Raw genomic sequence first — 21,471 nt, 5'->3', positions numbered from 1 at the left:
GCTATTTGCTATTTTTCTATGAGGCCAATTGGATGATTTCGCAGGATTGAGGCTACCTCCTAGCAAAAAGGCCTAGGGAGTTAGGGTTAATCTCATGTAAAGTACAGTCAGTTTACTAGTGCAGTACCCATCCTAACGGATTCCAACATACCCTGGTGTTGGAGTTTGGCTGGTTGGGGATCGTTTGGGTTAAGGTGTGATGCAGTTTTTATTCTCGTTTTGAATGGTACATTCTCTTTATGTTTTGTGTGACATTTTCCCTTTAATTGTTTTAAAATGCATTAAGTATAGGGCCTATGTACATGTATTTCTATAAGTATTTTTTAGAACAGAGAATATGTGTGAATGAGTTTTTGTGAGAGTATTGGTCAAATAGTAAACAAGCGTGAGAAGAAGTAATAATTTCTCATGTGTGTACATGGCAAGGGCGGATCCAGAACACAATTTTGGAGGGGGGGGGGGTCCCCCAAAAAATTACGGCGTGGGGTTCGGGGCCCGCTTAAGGGCCCCGAAAATGTTTTGGATTCTAGATGCTCTGTGGTGCGATCTGAGGCAATATCTAACCACTTTAACCAATGTTTTTTTGAGGAAAAGATGGTGGTGTACTTATTGCCTGCCTTTATTGCGATGTCACATAAAAAAATAAATAATTGGTTTCGTTTGGGGGGGGGGGATGGCCCCCTTTGCCACCCCCCCCCCCCCCCTGGATCCGCCCTTGGTACATGGTATGTTTAAACACCGGCAATCGTGGACCTAGGACAACAGGGTTAGGGCACAAACAATACGTCCACAATTGACCAATAGTCAACGATTGAAATTCGTGTACAAAACCTGTGAGAGCTGTTGCTAAAAAGTTACAAAGTTAAAAAGAGTACAAACAAAGGAATAAGGATTAGGGACAATAGGGGGTCCACGATTGCCGGTGTTTACAAAGATGAGTTTGTCTGACAGTCACTATGTGGTCATGTGAACAAAAGATGCAGGTTGTGTCTACGTTATGTGGACTAAGCCGTGTCCACATAACGTTTCGCCCTCTCTGGAAAACAGGTTTAGAGGCATTTTCTGGTTAGGGTTATTTGTCGCAGAATTGAAGATAAACTTTCAAGAAAATATTTTTAAAAAATGGGGTTGAAAGAGTTGTCACAGTTTAAGTGAAGTTATTTTTTGTACCGAGTTTTCTTAACAACACGAAAACAAAGGAATGTCCACATAGCGTATGTAAAACAAACATGCATGGGTGAGTGTGTGAATACAATATATGTACATGTGTTTTGCATTGACAAATTTTGCTTACTTCAAAATGGGGGCAGGCTAGCTCAGTTGATAGAGCGCCGGTTCAATGTTCTGGAGGTCGCAGATTTATCTGTATCTGTATCAGTTGCTCCAGCTAAACGGTAGAATCCGCATCCTGCTAGAGTTGGGGCGGCTGTGCTGGAGCTAGTTGACTTGGGTTTTGGTTCCCTTCCCATTCCCCTTCATCCCACTCCAGGTAAATTCTTTGACGTCTAATCAATGTGTGGTGAACCCCCCCCCCCCCTCCCCCGGGTGTGTGTGATCTGAAGATTGTTGAGTACATGTATTGGGTCTATTCTTGAAAGGTTGAGTCGGTGTGAGAATGTGTTTCAGTGAAAATGAGTCGTGCGAAAGTTTAAAAAGAGACAAATTGTTCACTTTCCCATGTATTGATTGAAATCTCAATAAACATGGACAGAAAGTGACGTCTTGATTCTTTAACTTCATTCATATTTCAATTGAAATCAATTTTGCTGAAATTTCCTGGTGCATGCTAAATACAAATCAGCTTCAATAAGAACCAGTCGATTGTAATTGGCAATACACGTCGCAAGAAATTTTTGATCGATGATGCACATTGTCTTTCGCCTAGCAACCTTTTTTAAGTTCTGGCAGGCGCTTCTACAAGTCGCATGGTGGTCGGTCGGTCAGTCTTTATGTCCGTCTGCCTGTCCCCGAAAATTGACCCCAAAAACCCAACAAATATTAGGCAAATGCCATGCCGTCCTCAGTAAATGCACTCTTGACGAAAGGTATCGGAAAACGGGCTCCGTCTCGAGAGATGCGCATGCGCGTCTATTTTGCATATGTCCGTCCCTGGAAATTGACCAAAAAGAGCCCCCATTAAAGTTTCCCATAAAAAATAACTATACACAAAATTTAATTTAAAGAAAAAAGCAAACAAAAGAAATGAAATACTTTTAAAAAATTGTTCAACAATTCGTAGAGTTATTTATGAAAATTGTGTAAATGGAGACAAGATAATGTGCAGTAATGTTAATTATAGTCACGTGGTATATAACGGGCTGTTTTTTATGGGAAACTTTTAATAGGTGCAAGGCTTTCCTGCAAGGCGGCCAGAGCTTATGTGCACTCGCACTTGTTCTACGCAGCACAGCTGTTCTCGGCCAATTTTTGCAGCTCTATTTTAAAGTGGCCCGGGTCCCAACAACCAAGTTATCGTTTTTATATCAGAAATCAAACCAACAACCCAACAACTCAATAAAAACAGACATGCCTTCCGTGCAGTGTTTGTTTTGATTTCAAACTGACTGCCAAGTTGAGACAATTGATCCGGGATCGACGCATCAAACCCGGATCTAAAATTATGCAAAAGGCACTTCTTCCTGTTCTTATCGTCATGATCAAAGAAAACGCTAAGGAGCTCATACATGTTCCTTGTACAGCATACTTAAAACAAGACCATGAATATAAGATTTCAGGCTCTGCATGGTGGAGTATCGGTATCGTTTCGGTTTGCAGTAACACGATGTGGTAATAACTACTGCACAGTAGATATTATTTCGCTCACTGCGAACTGACACACGAGCGAGCAGGGCATCCACTCTTACACAGTGCCCAACAGACAACCAATCAGCATTTACCAATACAAGTACATGTACTCCCAATCCTAGCACAGCCTACTTAAGGAGCAACATCACATTTTGCAGATTGTAAGATTATTTTTTAATGCAAATAATCATGACGTAGTTTACTTATTTGCTGATATCTTTCAAGCCGAATTTCATTGTCGAAGATTTTAGAGTACATACAGTTAAGAATATTAATGTATTTGCTGTCTTCGATTATCAGTTGTCGACACTCTTTGCACAAAGCAAACGCAACATTTCATGAGTTCACAATTATTTGCTGCAGCTTACTTTAATTTCAAATTGTATAAAATTCTACAACTGTGTGCAGTACGGGTCTCTCAATCAAAATAACGGTAACTTGGTTGTTTGGACTCGGGTGATACTCAATAGAGCTGCTAAACGTAGCTGAGAACAGAGAACAAGTGCGAGTGCACAATAAGCTCTGGCCGCCTTGCATGAAAGTCGTGCATGAAATGATTGACTTATTGCGCGCGGTAGAATCGCGTTAGAATCGCGTCAACGCAACTTGTGAAATATTGTCCAATTACATTAAATATTGAAGGGACGCAGAACGCGCAAAATCTGAGACAAACAAAACTTAGCGTACACAAATTCCATAGGGTTGTCTAAGGGGCGTGGCTTACTCGCCCCTAGTTTATAAATAGCGATAAAACGGTGTTCAGTTCGTTATATACAAACGTAAAAAAAACCCCAAAATAGATCGATATCAGCAGAACTTGTTTCATGCCAAATTAATTCCATAGCTCTTGAACTCTTTCAGTAGCAACGATTTGAAGTAATGTTTTTTATTCCTCGCGCAGTCTTGCCAAATCTTCAGAGATGGTCTGTGTATCATGTTAACCAGGAAATATATTTATTTCTATATCCTTCATACAGTCATAAAAATTACAATGCCAGCTGGACCGTATCAACAAGGAAACTGAGGGCATTTGAATGTGTTTCATGTCAAGTAGGCCTACTTTCACTCTCAGATAGATAAACAATATTATAAAGTCAACTTTGACAGTTATGACATGCAAGAGTCGTGACATTGATACGTGATGTATATAAAAGCTTTGCTAAAAGTTGCCTCCTCATTTTCCATCTTGCAAAGAGCAATGTTGGTACATGTTTTCAGTGAAAAAGACACAAGGAAATTGAGTCTGTGAGAGACTGGTAAATAAATAAGTACGTCAGCAACTTGTCATGGACGCCATGTTCAACATGAGGTCAGGGAGTTCTTTCTCTGTGGCGTTTGCCATCCTCGCTTTCTTTGCCTTCGGATGCAAGTTCCAAGTGGCTGCTTTAGGTAAGCGATAATTATAATCAACTCAACTGTTAAGAACTGGTTAACTTAACCCTAAAATGGACAGGAGGCGAACTGCGTCCCCCAACTTTTTCCGCGATAGCCTTGACTTTTTGTTTCGCGACCCGAGCTGTTAGGAATTTTTAGCCTAGAGCCTTGCACATCTTTTGATACCAAAAACATAAAAATCTGACCACGGGTTGCCGCGCAAACGAACATTTTTCCGGCGCTATGCGACGTGAAAACCGAACTTTCCCATATACGTAGCCATTCGTACATATGAATAATTAATTAGCCATAATTCCAAAACCCTTTGACCTATAGTCATGAAATTTCTTGGGTATGTTTATAATGAGTTGCTCTATGCATGTACCAAGTTTCAAAAATTTTCGTCCACGATGGCTGAGATCTTAGGGGGGCGAGGGGGGGGGGGGCGGAATCCCCCCCCCCCCAGCTGAGTGATGGTCAAAATAACCAAGCCCTTTTAGGGTTAAGGTAAAACGTGAGGCGTTCAGGTAAATTGAGACAGAGCTGGGCAGAGGTCGGAGTGAACGTTTGCGGGCATAATTAAGAAAGGAGAAATAATATTCTCCTTGCTATACTGTTTGTTGCACTTTAATTGGACATTCCACTGACGAGTTTGAGTTTATAAAGTTCGAATTTATCGACATGTCAAAACAAGGAAACTATTTAGAAAACAACCTTTAAAGTTTCGAGTTTTGTAGTCGTGGAAATGAACGATGTCAATTGTTTTTCCTTAGAAACGCATTTATTCCAAGATGTTCAGGTGTAGGCCCTAGTACACAATCATGTCAAAGATTACAAATGTCAATAAATCTGAATACAAAAAAACTAAAAATCACCCCATTCTGTCCCCCCACACACACACTTTGTCTCCACTGTGGCCTGTGCCCATTTCTGTCTCATTTGGGCTTAATGTCTCACAAATGACATTTTGGGAAATAAGTTTAACCTTTGATGAACCTGTACACACATACTGGAATTTGTATCCTTGTGGAGTCATTTCTTTGTTCTCGTACTAAAGTTTTCGAATTTGAAAGTGTAAACTAAATTTCTCACAGTAATATAACTCTTTAGCTCGTCGTGATCGAAAATTTGATCTGAGACAATTTGTGATATCTGAGATGATTCAAAATGATACAGTATTAAGATGTAATCTGAAATGCAAGTTTAGGCCTATAATTGCAATACGTTCTCAATCCACCAAGTTTTAGTTTTGGTCGCATTTGTTCCATTTTTAAAAGGGTGGAATTCAACAATTTGCAAATACAGCCAAATGCACGAAATCAAACCTTCAAAAGACATGTAGAAAGAATTAAGAATGGTGCTGGGGCATTATTATTGTAGTGAACGCTTTTGAAACAAAATATACTCGAGCTTCCCCCCCCCCCCCCGAAAATTTGGTTCTGGATCCGCCCTTGCATGGTGCGTACATTGTTTATTTTATTTACTTTTACTATTTTTGCATTCCCTAGATCTAAGCTTGGGCTCCTATATGCCTAGTCAAAGACATTTTCCTTGGTTTTGATAGTTCGTTTGGTAGGCGGTTCAGACTCCACAGAAGGTCGAGTGGAGGTGTTCTGGAACGGTGCCTGGGGGACGGTCTGTGATGACGACTGGGACATAAAAGACGCAACAGTTATCTGCCGGGAACTGGGTTTTGGAGAAGCTTATGCGGCTCCCATTGGAGCTGCATTTGGTGAGGGAACCGTGGACATACTGTTGGATGATGTTGAGTGCACGGGTAACGAGGAGACGGTGTTTGATTGCCCGGCAATAAGGGGATCGGGACACGACTGCTGGCATCACGAGGATGCCGGTGTCCGATGTAGTAAGTTGTTGACGACAGACTGAATTTTTTTTTTACAAGATCGAAAATACATTTTACATGAACGCTATCTCCAATTTAGGTTTTGTACTAACACACATTGGCTGCCTTTACCGCTTTCAGTAATGCATGGTCTACCGCCGGTCATTGCCTGCCCAGCTGGTCAGACGATCGAGACGGATCCAAACCAGAACTTCGCAACATTTACCCTCCCCAACGTAGCCTCTGCATCCGACAACAGCGGTCATTTCGAAATCACCATTGACGTTGATACTAGTTCTACGCACCGTGTTAATGACATAGTCAGTTTGAGTATTGTAAACTCTCCACACGCTTTGCAATACACTGCAAGGGATGCTGGCGGCTACTTCGCAACGTGCCGCACGCAAATCACAGTTCTTGGTAGGCCATTATTGTGTTGTTATTATTATACCCCAAAATAGAACAATATTGTTCATGTAATAAAATTCACTTTGAATGTATTCTTTGTAATTTGTGCTAGATTCGAAGTGCCAGCATTCTGTCCTATGACTAACTCACTGACTTGTGTCACTGAGCCTGTACAAAATGATGCCCAAAACTGACACTTTTGGGTCCAGCTCGGCTATATGCAAATCATGTTAGTTTCTGGAAAGATCTCGAAAGCCGTAGCGTGGGGGCTACGTAGTCAACATCCCCAATAGCCATGCAAACATGGTCTGAAATGCTGATTTGAAGATTATTGACAATGGTTATTACTATACCTCATAAATATTCATCAGGCAACCGCGGCATTTCATTGGTCCATTCCAGCAACTCAACCGTGTGAAACTTTTTACTATCACCCCGCGTCTTCGTACGCGCGCGTGACGCGCAAAAACCAGGGAGGTACTATCACAGACCTGGGTCGCAGCCTTAGATTTGTTGTACTGTATTATCTCTTTACCAACGACGCATGTGCTTTACGTGCGTACCGTGGCGAACACCAGTGATAGGACAGTTGCATGTGCCGGTCTATTACGGCATAGGCCAAAAAAAATAAGTCTCCGGTTTCTGGTATGGAGCTTGTCCAAAAAGTGGTGCGGCGACGCGGCTTTTTTTTTTTTACCTGACTTTTTTGCTTCAAATGTCGGCTGATGACTGCAAATGGTGCCCGACTAAACTTAGTGCAAATATATGGGAGTCCAGAGAGGCCACATAAAGCTTATTCTCGATCATAACCCCATCTAAAAACACGTTAAAATTGTGCAGTAGCAGTCAAACCAGTGAGTTTGGCGGTTTTGAGACATCATCTTTCATTGAAAAAAAAACTTTTTCATTTTGCCGACGCGCATGGCTACGGCGACGCGCGCGCATACCAGAAACCGGAGACTTTTTTTTTTGGCCATTCATCAAAATGCCAACCGGTGGTGTTCGCTTTGCGATTTTAACCGAGGAGGAAGTGGGTAAAATTTTACACAATAAAAATAAATGCAGTGTTTTGCGTGAATGTTAAAGTTATTAAATGACACAAAATTATCTTTATACGGTCTCCTTATAATAAAATAATGTTTTACTTTATCCAAATACTGCACGATCAAAAACATGCTGAAAAGGACGAATGAAATTCCGCAGATGCCTGATGAATATTTATGAGGTATAGTAAAACAAACACAACAGGTTTTTGCGGGAAATAGTGAAAAAAAATTCCCCTCGGTGTTGGATGATTGAACGCTATCTCCTTCGTCTCGGGAGATAGTCCCAATCATCCAACACCTCGGGGTAATTAGTTTTCACTATTTCCCGACAAACCATGTTGTATTTGTATACTGTCTCATCTTACTAACTTAGTTCGTCAAGTCGGATTTCTGCATCCGGCCCTGCAAAAGAAAGAGGTCATGGCTCTGGGGATCAGAACGGTCATTTAAATATTGACTATATGCCATATGCTGGTCTGGGTTAATGATTTTAAGACGATTGGAAATTGTTACTGTTGTCATTTTATTACATTAAGTCGTCAATTCCGATGTCTGGATCCGACCCAAAAGGCATGGGTAACGGTCTGGGTCCAAATAAGCTATTTTGGATCAGCGAGTCACAGGTGATATAACAGGTATGTACATTTGTATGAGGATTAATATAGTATTTCCTTTCAGAAAATAAGCCGCCCGTCATTACCTGTCCATCCGATCAGACCACCGAGACAGATACAAACCAGAACTTCGCTACGGTTATACTACCTCCTCCAGCCTCTGCATCCGACAACAGCGGATGGTTCGAAATCACCATTGACGTAGATGGTTCCATGCATCTTGTAAATGACAGCATCAGTTTGAGTCTTGCGCAGTCTGTGCACACATTGCAGTACACTGCCAAAGATGCCATCAACAACGTTGCAAACTGCAACATGCAAATCACTGTCATAGGTAGGCAGTCATGTCAAATGTTTACACCCAAACACTTCTCTGCGAAACCATACCCCAAAAATGTTGCATTTCTTTATAAGTGATGTTCAAAACATCAATTATTTCAGGACATCGATTAATCTAGCTGTTTTTAAATGTTTATAAGCCTATACTCCATTTCGTATCGTCTGCATGTGATGCGCACGTGTACCAAACTTAATCGTGCTTGATACATCTTGCTAGAAACCACGTCACTTTTGCGTCGACGATCAATTAACACGATTGTCATGTGACCCGGTCACATGTCACTTTTACTCTCTCTTAACTAAACTCTTTGCGTCATACGTCACAGATCTGACCCCACCTACTTTCACCACCGGTTGCCCGGGCGACATTTATCATCTAGTGGACTTCGGCATAGAATCAGTCCCCGTGGCGTGGCCTAACGTGACAGCATCAGATCCAAACTCGCCGTTGCTATGGAACTCCAGCCATCACCCTGGTGACATGTTCCCTGTGGGTAATGTTACCACGGTAACCTACACAGTCGCAGACCAAGACGGGAACGTTGCATCTTGTAACTTCACGGTGACAGTGACAGGTGTGCACCTTTCTGTAACTAAATCATGTTAACTTCATCAACTTGACTTTGAAAAACACCGAGCAATGGGATCATAATATGTTTCATTATAGCTTATGCGGTGCTTAGGCCTGTTGGGATAGTGGAAATGCCATTTAAAATTCATTATATATATATATTACTTATCGAGTAGCCGTATTTGATTTTAGTTCCTTTCATTTGATTCCATTTATTTGATTGCGTCAATAGTTAATGTGTCTAACGACAATGATTTAATCATTCAATTAACTTATGTTCAATTGCTCAACTGAAATCTGCCTGCCGACGTGTTTGAAGGTTCCATTGATTTTGTATTCGGTGAATACACAAGTCAGTTTGTCATCAGTTGTTGCGCCTCTCTCCTATGCAAGGATGGATCCATTGGGTGGTTTGGGTGGTTAACAACCCCCGACTGACCAATGTTAATTACATTTACATACTGAAAAAAAGTTCTTTACATAACAAAATCCTTCCATATTGCAAATCTTGATTCATTGCTGCCAGGTGTTTCGTATGTTTATGCGTTGACTGCAACTCCTCATTCCCCCTACCTCACCCTTGAAAAAACTCTTGGACTTCAACATCCTAGCCAGTCGCCCTTTTGAAAATTCAGAATTCGCCACTGATATATCCTGGTGGATTAATGATCTCTTAATACTGCCTGCTTTGGTTGATGTCACCTCTTTTCCTCAGGAGTCGGCATCACTTGTCCGGCAAATATCACCGTCTCTGCAAACCCCTACAACTTTGCCAACGTGTCGTGGCCTCCGCCAAGCCTCAGCTTTAATGGCTACGACCAAAATGTCACCGTCGTCAGTGATCATGAGCCAGGTCAAAGCTTCAATATCGGATCAACACTGGTGACAATCAGGATTCTTGGAGTGATGAGCGAATGTCAGTTTTTCATTACTGTCGAAGGTGAGAAAAATCTGAAGAGTATTCTTTAAATAATTATAGTATGTATTTTGCTGCATGGTCCAGCCGGTAGTCCTCTTTGTATCTCACCGACTCGATGACTCACTGTCAAGTGTGAGCCAGGCAGACGGGGCAGTGCTATTGTATAGGATTATTACCCAATTACGCCAATGAATGGGCTAAATCTGCCATTGAGTAGCCATTGTGAATCAATGCAATATAATGTTTGTGCTCTGTGCAGCTTTACTGCCTCGCCTTGTCTTGTCTGTATGATATTCTTCACTGTCCTTGTTTTTGTTGGCAGTCTTCATTGTCGAAGGAAATCGATATACCTCGAATGTAATGTGAAATTCAGGCTTGTCTTGACTTTAAGACAAGCGTAATGCATTCCCGTAGGCTTATATGTTGTTCATTTTGAAAACGGTAAAAAAATGTACTACAGTTTTGACAATTTCTTGACCCCTCAACAGACTCAAATCCGCCTACATTCACCGCCGGTTGCCCTGACAACATCACTCGCCTGGTTGCTATGGACATTGAGTCGATTCCTGTGTCATGGCCACAATTGATTGCATCAGACCCAAGCTTACCGTTGCTATGGAACTCCAGCCATCAGCCTGGTCACATGTTCCAAACTGGTGAGGTTACCATGGTAACATACATGGTGACTGACAGTGAAGGAAACTCGGCATATTGTGACTTCACCGTGACAGTGACAGGTCAGGTTCATGTTAGGAAATTTGAACATAATTTTTTTTAAAACACATTACGTCTTGCAGCGTCATCTTCTCGACTACTCCAGCCTATACTTTCTGTGAGTTTATCTATGCACCAGCCCTGCACCATTACCCCCAGCCCATCCAAAATCCATCCAAACCAACCTCAGCCCGGCAAACACCCAGCCAGCGCCCCCCAACCCAACCAATTCCCACCCCGCTCACCTCGAAACAAATCCATTTTTGTCTTTCTTACTGTAGGGGTTGAACTTCGCTGTCCGGCCAATGTCACAGCTGCCACTGATCCCGGAAGTAACGCCACCTCAGTTTCATGGGCTCAGCCCCAAGTAATCTTCAGTTCACCTCAGGGGCAGAGCACCAGTGCGATGCGTGTTCATCTTGATAAAGTGTTACTAGGAGACCACTTGATTGGCTCTGATGATGATGACGTAGATGATGACGATGACAGTGGTAGTGGTGGTATATACTCCCGTGATGATGGAGGGAGACCAATTCGGTTGCTGTCTGACAACCATCCTGGAGAATCCTTTGGTATCGGATCAACTCCTGTTTTCTACCGGGTGGAGGACACGGAGATCGAATGCGATTTCCTGGTCATCGTCGAAGGTAAAAAATATGCTGTTTCGGTTACCAAAAATGTTTTGTCGCTTTCTATTTGAGTATGATGCATACCCCCTCCTTTAAAAAGGTTTAAACTGCACATAACATACCAAACCGTAATATGACACACTCGCCTGCAATTGGAGTTAATGTTTTCTCAATTTAGATAATGAGCCTCCTAAGCTTGACGACTGTCCAGCTGACGTCATCATCCCAGTCAGCTCTTCGTCCAATCAGGTACATCACAGGTGGATTCCTCCAATGGCCTCTGACAACTCTGGTCGTGAAGTGAAGGTGACGTTCAGTTGTTCAGGAGCCACAGCCGATGACTGCGACCAAGCTGGCAAGGGAACCTTTTCAGTTGGAGGTTCCACGATGACGTACCGAGCTGAAGATGCGTCTGGGAATGAGAATGTTTGCACGTTTACTGTGACGGTTACAGGTTAGTGTCCAATTCAAACTCTAATTTAAATATTTTGATCGGTTTGCTATACAGATTTCATTCACTCCAATTATCTGTTTTTGTTCACTTTCATCAGCATGAGGAGAAACTTGGGCCCTCTAAGATTCCAGCCGTCTATCCACGTGCATTCCTAAATAATAATAAAAGTTTCTTCCTCTATTTCACAAACAAGATAGCTCTGCAGGTAGTCATAACTATTTGGTCTTTTTGCTTAGTTGTGGAACTTGTCTGCCCAGCTAATGTCTCGGCATTAGCAAGTCCTGGCTCGACCAGTACCAGTGTGAGCTGGTCGGAACCGGATATAACTGGATGGAACGGACCAACAAACTTCACCTCAAGCAACAATTCTGGTGTTGAATTGTTGATAGGAACTCACCGAGTAGACTATCAGCAATGGTTTGCGGCATACAACCTGCACTTGGATTGTTCATTCTTTGTTGTGGTACAAGGTGAGAAATGAGTATTTGAAGAATTGGCAAAGATAGTTCAAAGAGTTTATTTGGAACCCGTTTCAGGATATTATACCAAAACAAGTTAAACATTGACTTGGTGAGAGAGTAAAACGTTTTGCGTGCTTTCACAACAGGTCAGTGCCCAACCAACACAACCAATGACGGTCTGAGATGGCCTGTAGCAGTAGCTGGATCCACTGCCAAGTCTGTCCAACGATGTCCACTGACAACTGCAAATGGTTTGACTTCATCTCTCACAGTCTTTGAAACTTTCTCCCTGGTCTTCCAAGTTGTTCCTTGTTCTGCCTGATGTATCCAATCTTTCTTGTAATCTTCACGATCGTCTCTCCACCTCAATATTTCTTTTTTTTCGTTCGCTGTTCCTTGGCCGCAAGTCTCACTTATATCGCATTTATTCGCACAGTTCATTTTGTTCTGATAGAATGGTTTTGCCCATCTGAATCATTGCTTTTTGATCACTCAAAATGAAGCTGGTGAACCCGAAGCCGTCCGGAACTGTTCGAAGTTGGAGGCGCCTCTCTACTTCCGATGGGAGGAGCAAGAGATTCGTGGCTGCGGGGACAAGAAGGAAGTGTCTCTCGAAAATGTCGTCAAGGTAATTTGTTTCATCTCAGGACGTTGGTTGATCCAAATTAGATGATGGCTCAATTTTCAGAAAGGCATTCTAATATGGTCGCTCTTGCAGAGAGGTCCTAGTTTATGAATCACACTGCATGTGTTTACTTGAGCAAACTGTAAAAAACTGCAGGCAGATGCGGTGTTTAATAAGAAGCTTATATATGAAGATGTGACCATGAACCTTATTCGTTGACAGGTTGAGGTAAGCAAAGGCAATGCAGTCGAAGTGGCCGAGTTTCTTGCCAATCAGACGTCAGAGTCATCTAAGGAGGCAGAAGATGTTACAGTTGTTGCCAGCATTTTGGAGAACATCGCAAAAGCAGGATCGGGGGACAGAGAGGTATGTTGAATTACCATTCCGGAGAGGGGACTTAGGTTCAAAGAAGAAAGGGCTGTGGAACAGTCATATGGTAGAAATGTATGTAACTAAACTTAATTATAATCATGATTTCTTGAAGGTGACAGAACTAGTGCTGGAGACTGTCAGCAATGTCATCATGAGTGTTGGGCCTGAAACTCCTGACTCCGAGCCCACTCAGATCGAGGCTGGTACCTCCTCAGCCATCATTCAGTCCGTTGAGACTCAAATCTCCCTGACTCTTCAGCAAGAGGGTAAAGTCAGTATACGTCAGGACTCCATCCACGTGGAGGCGGTCAGTCTTGAGCCAAACCAGACCAGGAACGGACTCAGCTTCGTGTCCGTGAAACAGTCTAATGTGACGTCTCCTGGACAAGGGTCACCGCAAGAGGGCACCCTTGCCGGTACCGAGGTCGAGACTTTGTACTCTAGTATGATACCGAAGGATCTTGATGTCTTGGCATCGGCTCGGTTGCCTGGCAACATCACTAGTTTGTTACCGTCCCCTGATGGTAAGTTCATCATTCATGTGTGATCAAAGATTATGCACAATAATCGATATTTGATAAGATAAAAAAGAGGGTGGGGCTATGCGGTGGTTGCTGAGGTCTACTATGCAAGCAATGGTTCAAATTGTGCGTACGTTTGAGACGCACTGCTGTTCCTTGTTGAAAGTGGAGTTGTGATGGAAATGTTGGGATAACCTAAGCCTCCGGAAGTAGATTTTTATAGAATCTTAAACATCTTTCAAGGGATGACACTATGAAACGTTGTTTGTTGATAAGATTTTCGGGGGAAGTGCAAACCAAATATGAGAAACGTACCTCTTTAAACTATTTCTTCACAATGTAGCTCAGCTGCAAGCCAGTTTCCTGATCTACGCTGATGACACGTTGTTCCAGTCTGCTTCGATCAGAGAGCATCGAGGGGAGGGTAACTCGACTCGTAAGGTCGCTGGGTCTGTCGTCTCATTGACTGTGGAGAATGTTGAACTTGTTAACCTCACAGAACCAGTCGTGATTGAATTCAAGGTGATCATGAGATAATTAATATTCCAGTTCATCCAGAGTAGAATACTTCACTGTTGCACGAGGGCCTATTCCTGCCAACTTAACATCAATGTCCATATCAATCAATTCAGATTGTACCCTCAATTTGGTGTAGCTTTTTATCAATCTTCCGATTTCGAAACTTAGGAGGAATCAAGCGAGGTCCACTGCGTGTCCTGGGACTTTGAGCTGGAAGATGGAGTCGGCGATTGGACGACAGATGGATGCGCGCTTGCTGAAGTGACCAATAAGACAGTCGTGTGTAATTGCTCTCATGCCACCAACTTCGCAATCCTAGTGGTATGTATAGTTCAATCTTGTGATTCCAAACTACTATATACAGCTTTTTCCCATTTAAGAATGTGACAATTGCAGGCTCAAGGTGACTAGACTCCTGCAGGTTGTACCAAGCTAAGACATTGGAGCACATCACAAAGCAAAAGAGTACCTCTTTCAGTTCAAAGAAAGAGTGACACTACTTTAAGCCGAAAAGGGAAGGTCTGTTAAGTCAGGAAAAAGAGAACATTTATCAGGAAAAATGTTCTCCACATTTGTAATTAGGAGATAATTTTATTTTGTTGGATACATAGATGACAAATTAGGAATATCGTCTGGATTGGTAACATGATTGACGTTTCTTTCAGGATGTGAAGGGCCAAGCAGCTGATGACAAAGATGACACTCCTGCTAAGCAAGCGCTTGATATCATCAGCCATGTTGGCGCTGCACTGTCAATCATAGCTCTGGCTATCACGCTGATCATATACTTAGCTATCAGGTAGATCATTGTAATGAAACGATCAGTAAAATTATACCCAACCATGTTTCTCTGTATGCTTATTACTCATACGTTCCATGTGTTGTCTTGTCGCTGTAAGGCAGTGTGAAAATAAAGAATATATATATAAACATCTTAACCTTTTTTTTGTAGGAAACTGCGAAGCGGAAAATCTCGTCAGATCTTCATCAATTTCTGCTTCTCGTTGTTCATGTTGTACATCGTGTTCGTTGCCGGCGTCGACAATGCTAAGGTGAGCGATGTAACATAACGCAGGAAACTTTTAAGTTTAATTGAAGGGGCGATAGATATGTGGAGCCACCAAGAGGTCAAAAGTGGCCAGGACCGGTCGGTAAAAGCACTTTCCATATCTTGAAAAGCATTGATTGTAACGTCTTTTGTAAATTGCATCTTGCTTTGAAATTATAACAGTTATATCTACATGTACTTTAATTTAAAGGGTTCCGGAGGTGGTTGTGGGTTTGTGGCTGCTTTACTCCACTATTTGACTCTGTCTACCATGATGTGGATGGCTGTTGAAGCCAGGAACATGTACGTCAGTACGGTGAAGGTGTTCCCAGAAGACACGCCTCGATACATGCTTAAGGCTTGCCTCATCGCTTGGGGTGAGTCCCTGTCTATACTCAAACATTATTTTTAAATAGATACCAAGCAAAATTATTGTTATCTTCAGTTGAATCAAGATTGGAATCAAGTTGAATCAAGAATAAGATTTCAATCTCCTTTTTTAGGTTCTCCATTGATTGTGTTGATTATCACCTTGGCTGCAGCATCACGTCACTATGCCAACGAGCATTAGTAAGTGAATGACCATGTTAGCTTTTAATCTGAGGGCGCTGTTTGGATTCCCCAATGACTGACACTCTCTCTCTACCTAATTATTATTCAAATAGAGTAGTTCTCGAAACGTCGGCTTTGTCCCAAGCGTCTGCTTACTTCACTGTATGCAGGGAATTTAAGAACCTTCTACAATCTAAACTACTCCAAATTTTATTCTCTTACGAATATGATTTTGTACTCCTCAAGCAGACCTTGGATCCATAATGAGCCGAATTATCCAGAGTCAGAGGTCTACAATCTCTTAACACAAGCCGAAACTGGAAACAAAGACAACGTTTCGAAAATGTCCAAAGACTTATACAGATGCGACTGTGATACATATGCAGGTTATTAAGCACTGTATTAAAGCTGGTATTACCTACCTATACTAAAAAATGATGATCAATATTTCTTCTTTTGCAGCTGCTTCGTTGAGCCTGGTCTTGTGCTGTACCTCGGCCTCCTTGTTCCAATTGGTCTCATCCTCATCCACAACATCATCACCTTCATCTTAGTCATGCGCAGTCTCCTGAAGGTCAAGGAGGCATCTCGCTCCCAGCAGATCTCCAAACGCCTCCAGAATGCAGTGGGAATCTCCGCCCTCATGGGGTTGACCTGGTGTTTTGGGTTCCTGGCCATCAACGAGGCAGCCTTTGCATTCCAGCTCATCTTCTGTCTGGCCAACTCCTTGCAGGTCGGTTTTCATTCCTTGGAACCTCATTTCAGCGCGGTACAGCCTCACTTAATTCCCACACTTTTACCAACTATGTAGCTCACTCCCTTGAGACGTGACTCTGTCGTGAGTTTAACTACCGGGACATGCAGGGTCTTGTCCTTCCCTTGAGCTCTGTTGCCCCAAAGAGCTTGTTTTACAGGTACATGTACAATCATTAGATGTGCTCAAGTAGACTCTTGTTCCTCCATGGCGTATCGTATATTCGCCTGTTCTTATCAATTGTCTGCCTCATTTTCCTAACACCGCTTGTGAGCTGAGGGTTATGGCGAATGAGGTACAGTTTTAGCGGCCTCATGCACTGTGTAGTTCCTTACCAAGAACTTTATTTCCTATAGTAGCGTGAATTTATATTGGGTTCTTGTCCTCCAAGTTTCGCCAATCGCAGGCAAAAGGGGAACGCAGACAGAATAGCTCCAGAGAGACTCGAATTTAGTTCAGCAATTAAAACTCTGCGGTCAACTTGCCGCACCGCTGCCAGAACATGAACTGCTGATTCCCAGCATATAATAACACAGGCAGACAGAACTTAGTACATTGTAACAACTTAGCCCGCCATGGAGTCTAGTTTTTGGAACTAATTTCCGGACCGCGCGCTACTTGTAACAAAGGAACTAGGTCAGCGCAGTGTAAACAGCGCGTCGTCGGAGCCCTCCGTCGGCGGCTATAGTGAGCAGAAAAGGAAAAATACAAACTGTCCGTAACACTCCATTTCTCTCTTGTACTTCCTTTTTTATTTTGTAGGTGTAGACCCTTGCTTTGTGGCTTGTTAAATAAGTATTTAAAGTAGGGGCGGGAACTACGTACCAACATCAATTTTGCGAACGTACGGAGTCTGTTTGATAACCAAGTCGTAATTATTTGCTCCCATTGTAGGGCGTGGTTGTGTTCATCATGTTCTGCGCTCGACGTGAGGAGGTCCGCACCGCCCTGGCGCCCTACATGAAGCGCGTCTGCTGTGGCCATGAGTGCCGCTTGCCCACACTGCATCCTGAAAAGTCCAACGAGTCAGAATTGGTGTCAGCGACGGCTCACACTGTACCGTCAGCCGGGCAGACTGCAGAAGTGGAGATCTCTGTGACAACACCGCAATAGGAAGACCACGTTGCGATTTCGAAGAAAGGTTCACTGCAAGGTTGAGCCATTCTTGTGTCATACATTTGCTAAGTTATGGGGTAGTTGAGGTACCATTATAACAGGTAACGTCAAGCACATATTGACACCCTCCAAGCCCAAAACGTCATGTTCCATGATTAATAATCAATACGTATGGTGTTTCATTTAATAAAATGTTTAGCATATTTCATAAACTGCTTAGCATGTTTTAAGCTGTGTTTAGATTATTATACTGCAAGGAATTAGGTAAATAGTAATAAAACGCAGAGCTTCTTTATAATTACATTATTCTCAAATTTATATAACATTTGATCAATTTTACATTTCGACATGAAATCTGATAAAATCAACCTGAGTCAAGGTGCGAACAAGAGGTTGATTCGCGTGTATATTTCCTAAGGCAAATACTTATAATCAGAAACCGTTTCGTTATTTCACGATCAAGTTAAAGCATTTTATGGAGTATCGATTAAATATATCGAGTCTCGACTGTTTAGCATAATTGATATTCTGCAACCTGTTAATGATTGCTACAGTTTACATAAACTAAAACACTGTAGTATTGATATTTCTAGCGATTTTTTTTTTACCACTGGATACACAACTTGAAAGCCATGAGGCATGCCCAATGCTGAGCAGATACGAATCCCTCAACCAATGAAGAAACTTAAATCAATTAATTATATTGACTGAGTTCGCTGCTTTGTTGGCAGATTGCATATAGTTATTACACATTGCTACAATATAACATATTACAAATTGCAAATATTACTCAGAATTAAAATATGGTTTACATTGTTTTTCGTAAAGACAGGATAACATAACCCACACTTTGAAGCTCCAGTATAGGCCTACTTGTACCCAGAAATTCGGCATGTCGAAACAGTAAAGTCTTTATTACGCCCCTCCCCCGACATAAAAACCTGGACACGCTATAAATGATAGGGCCTTATTTGTAAGTTTGAAAACCACGATAAACAACCCTGACTGTCATTGCCCCCCCCCCTGTCGTGGCCCCCTGGACTGTCGTGGCCCCCTGTTGTGGCTGAATTCTTGAGGTTTCATGCCGACCCACTTGTTGCCACTGGCTTGGCTGGGGATAAGGGGGGTATTTACCCCCCCCCCCCCCCCCAATATTATGTAAAGTCTGCCTATTAGCATTCAAGTGCCTTTCTCGCAAATATTCCCCCATTATTTTAAAGGGTGCCCTTTGTTTTAAAACGAGTGTTTTTTGTAAAGTGCTTTTTTTTTTTAAACAAATGCCCTTTTTCCCACACAAAAATGAGTGCCTTTTTTAAACAGCGGGTGTGACGAGTGCCTTTTTGGGCATCTCGTGCGTGTGCCTCCCTGAAAACATAATTTTCTGATAGTGTGTATGATCATGATCGACCACTTTAAACAGCGCCCTCAGTGAAAGATAATACCACATCCTTAACCTTACATCCTTGTATGCCAAGTAATCGGGGAATCGAAATTGTCAAATGGAGAGGTTAATAATAATAAAAAAGGTTACAGCAAGCACATGTACTAAATTTGAAGTTTATTTGTTGATCAATGCGTGAATGTGGCGTACCTTTTGATTAGCCAACAATTTAAAACATATACGTGTTATCAGAACCAGGCAAATATTTTTTTCTGGTTTTCTTTTCCTTCATGCGCCTATCAAGTGTTTTCCCCACCTCTCCCCCGCGCTACCCTAGGTCCGATGTTGGGATTTGGTCGCGTTTTTCATGCCCCAGGGTGGCCCCAGAGGTCTGTCTGTCTGTCCCCGAAAATGGACCCCAAACACCCAACAAATATTGGGCAAATGACATGCCGTCCTCAGTAAATGCACTCTTGACGAAAGTTATCGGAAAACGGGCTCTGTCTCAAGCGATGCGCATGCGCGTCTATTTTGCATATGTCCGTCCCCGGAAATTGACCAAAAAGAGCCCCCATTTAAGTTTCCCATAAAAAATAACTATACACCAAATTTTAATTTAAAGAAAAAAGCAAACGAAAGAAATGAAATACTTTTAAAAAATTGTTCAACAATTCGTAGAGTTATTTATGAAAATTGTGTAAATGGAGACAAGAAAATGTGCAGTAATGTTAATTATAGTCACGTGGTATATTATACAAATATTGAATGCTTTGAGTGGTGTAGTAAAACCAGCCTCCCGAGGTGATCCATGGACCATTCTATTTTCCCGAGGCGAAGCCGAGGGAAAATAGAATGGTCCATGGATCACCGAGGGAGGCTAGTTTTACTTCACCACGAGATAAAGCATTCAATATTTGTTTTATAACACTTCACCCACAGACTCTGCTTGATTTAAATATTTTACATTATTTAAATCTGAACACATTTGAAATAAACTTCAATTTCAATACAAAATTGTTGGAAAATGTATTTCTCTCTTAAAAACTAACCCTTCACAAAATGTTTGAACCCAAGTCTGCGGCGCGCTCTCTTTGGAATAATACGCGCTACGCACAACGCGCAACGCGCACACCAGCATGCATATTTGCACACAAATACCGCGCCGTGGAAATAGTACTTTGGTTGCTAATGGTATAGTACACTTTGGTTGCTATGCGCATAGTACTTTTGGCCGTGCACAGAAAAATTAGAAAGTAACATGTGACTCGCTCTCGGCCAATCAAGACATAGAATCTGTGGGTGAGGTGTTATAAAACGGGCTATTTTTTATGGGAAACTTTAATAGGTGCTTATTATTTTGGTCAATTTTTAGCCCGGCGGCCCGGGCTTGTACGCACAAACGTTTCCTGCAAAACTTTCCTGCAAGGCGGCCAGAGCTTATTAATTGTGCACTCGCACTTGTTCTACACAGCACGGCTGTTCTCGGCCAATTTTTGCAGCTCTATTTTAAAGTGGCCCGAGTCCCAACAACCAAGCTATCATTTCTATAATATCAAAAATCAAACAAGCAACCCAACAACTCAATAAAAACAGACATGCCTTCCGTGCAGTGTTTGTTTTGATTTCAAACTGACTGCCAAGTTGAGACAATTGTTCCGGGATCGACGCATCAAACCCGGATCTAAATTATGCTAAAGGCACTTCTTCCTGTTCTTATCGTCATGATCAAAGAAAACGCTAAGGAGCTCATACATGTTCCTTGTACAGCATACTTAAAACAAGACCATGAATATAAGATTTCAGGCGTTGCATGGTGGAGTGTCGGTATCGTTTCGGTTTGCGGTAACACGATGTGGTAAGAACTACTGCTCAGTAGATATTATTTCGCTCACTGCGAACTGACACACGAGCGAGCAGGGCATCCACTCTTACACAGTGCCCAACAGACAACCAATCAGAATTTACCAACACAAGTACATGTACTCCCAATCCTAGCACAGCCTACATAAGGAGCAACATCACATTTGGCAGATTGTAAGATTATTTTCTAATGCAAATAATCATGACGTAGTTCACTTATTGGACGATATCTTTAAAGCCGAATTTTATTGTCGAAGATTTTAGAGTACAGAAAGTTAAGAAAATTGATGTTTTTTCTGTCTTCGATTATCAGTTGTCGACACTCTTGTACGAAGCAAAGGCAACATTTCACGAGGTTACAATTTGCTGCAGCTTACTTTAATTTCAAATTGTACAAAATTCTTTAACTGTGTGCAGTGCGGGTCTCTCATTCAAAATAAAGATAACTTGGTTGTTTGGACTCGGGTAATACTCAATAGAGCTGCTAAACGTAGCTGAGAACAGAGAACAAGTGCGAGTGCACAATAAGCTCTGGCCGCCTTGCAT

General features: G+C 42.1%; 1 protein-coding gene across 1 annotated transcript; it reads left to right on the top strand.

The window, feature by feature from the left end:
* Nucleotides 1–4,109: 4,109 nt before the first annotated feature.
* On the top strand, nucleotides 4,110–17,820 carry LOC119725154. Its single transcript, XM_038196515.1, has 22 exons — nucleotides 4,110–4,194; nucleotides 5,744–6,043; nucleotides 6,164–6,442; nucleotides 8,155–8,424; nucleotides 8,756–9,004; nucleotides 9,716–9,940; nucleotides 10,408–10,656; nucleotides 10,915–11,280; nucleotides 11,441–11,716; nucleotides 11,953–12,186; nucleotides 12,324–12,428; nucleotides 12,681–12,805; nucleotides 13,025–13,168; nucleotides 13,287–13,698; nucleotides 14,039–14,217; nucleotides 14,383–14,535; nucleotides 14,880–15,013; nucleotides 15,167–15,266; nucleotides 15,474–15,639; nucleotides 15,766–15,832; nucleotides 16,277–16,547; nucleotides 17,463–17,820. Exons 1-22 carry the CDS (start codon nucleotides 4,110–4,112, stop codon nucleotides 17,679–17,681), a joined length of 4,608 nt encoding a protein of 1,535 aa, XP_038052443.1. The 3' UTR covers nucleotides 17,682–17,820.
* The last annotated feature ends 3,651 nt before the right edge of the window (nucleotides 17,821–21,471 follow it).

This window comes from Patiria miniata, unplaced genomic scaffold (genome assembly GCF_015706575.1).
Source record: "Patiria miniata isolate m_02_andy unplaced genomic scaffold, ASM1570657v1 HiC_scaffold_18, whole genome shotgun sequence".
NCBI lineage: Eukaryota > Metazoa > Echinodermata > Asteroidea > Valvatida > Asterinidae > Patiria > Patiria miniata.
Note: the sequence above shows the minus strand (reverse complement) of the source record. Positions and strands in the feature narration are given on the sequence as shown.

Bases quoted from the DNA above. Each gene is read 5' to 3' on its own strand.
- LOC119725154 (XM_038196515.1), top strand. From the start codon at position 4,110: ATGAGGTCAGGGAGTTCTTTCTCTGTGGCGTTTGCCATCCTCGCTTTC. The intron at 14,218-14,382 runs GTGATCATGAGA...TTCGAAACTTAG, and splicing joins CAGTCGTGATTGAATTCAAG to GAGGAATCAAGCGAGGTCCA. The intron at 15,014-15,166 runs GTAGATCATTGT...TTTTTTTTGTAG, and splicing joins ATCATATACTTAGCTATCAG to GAAACTGCGAAGCGGAAAAT.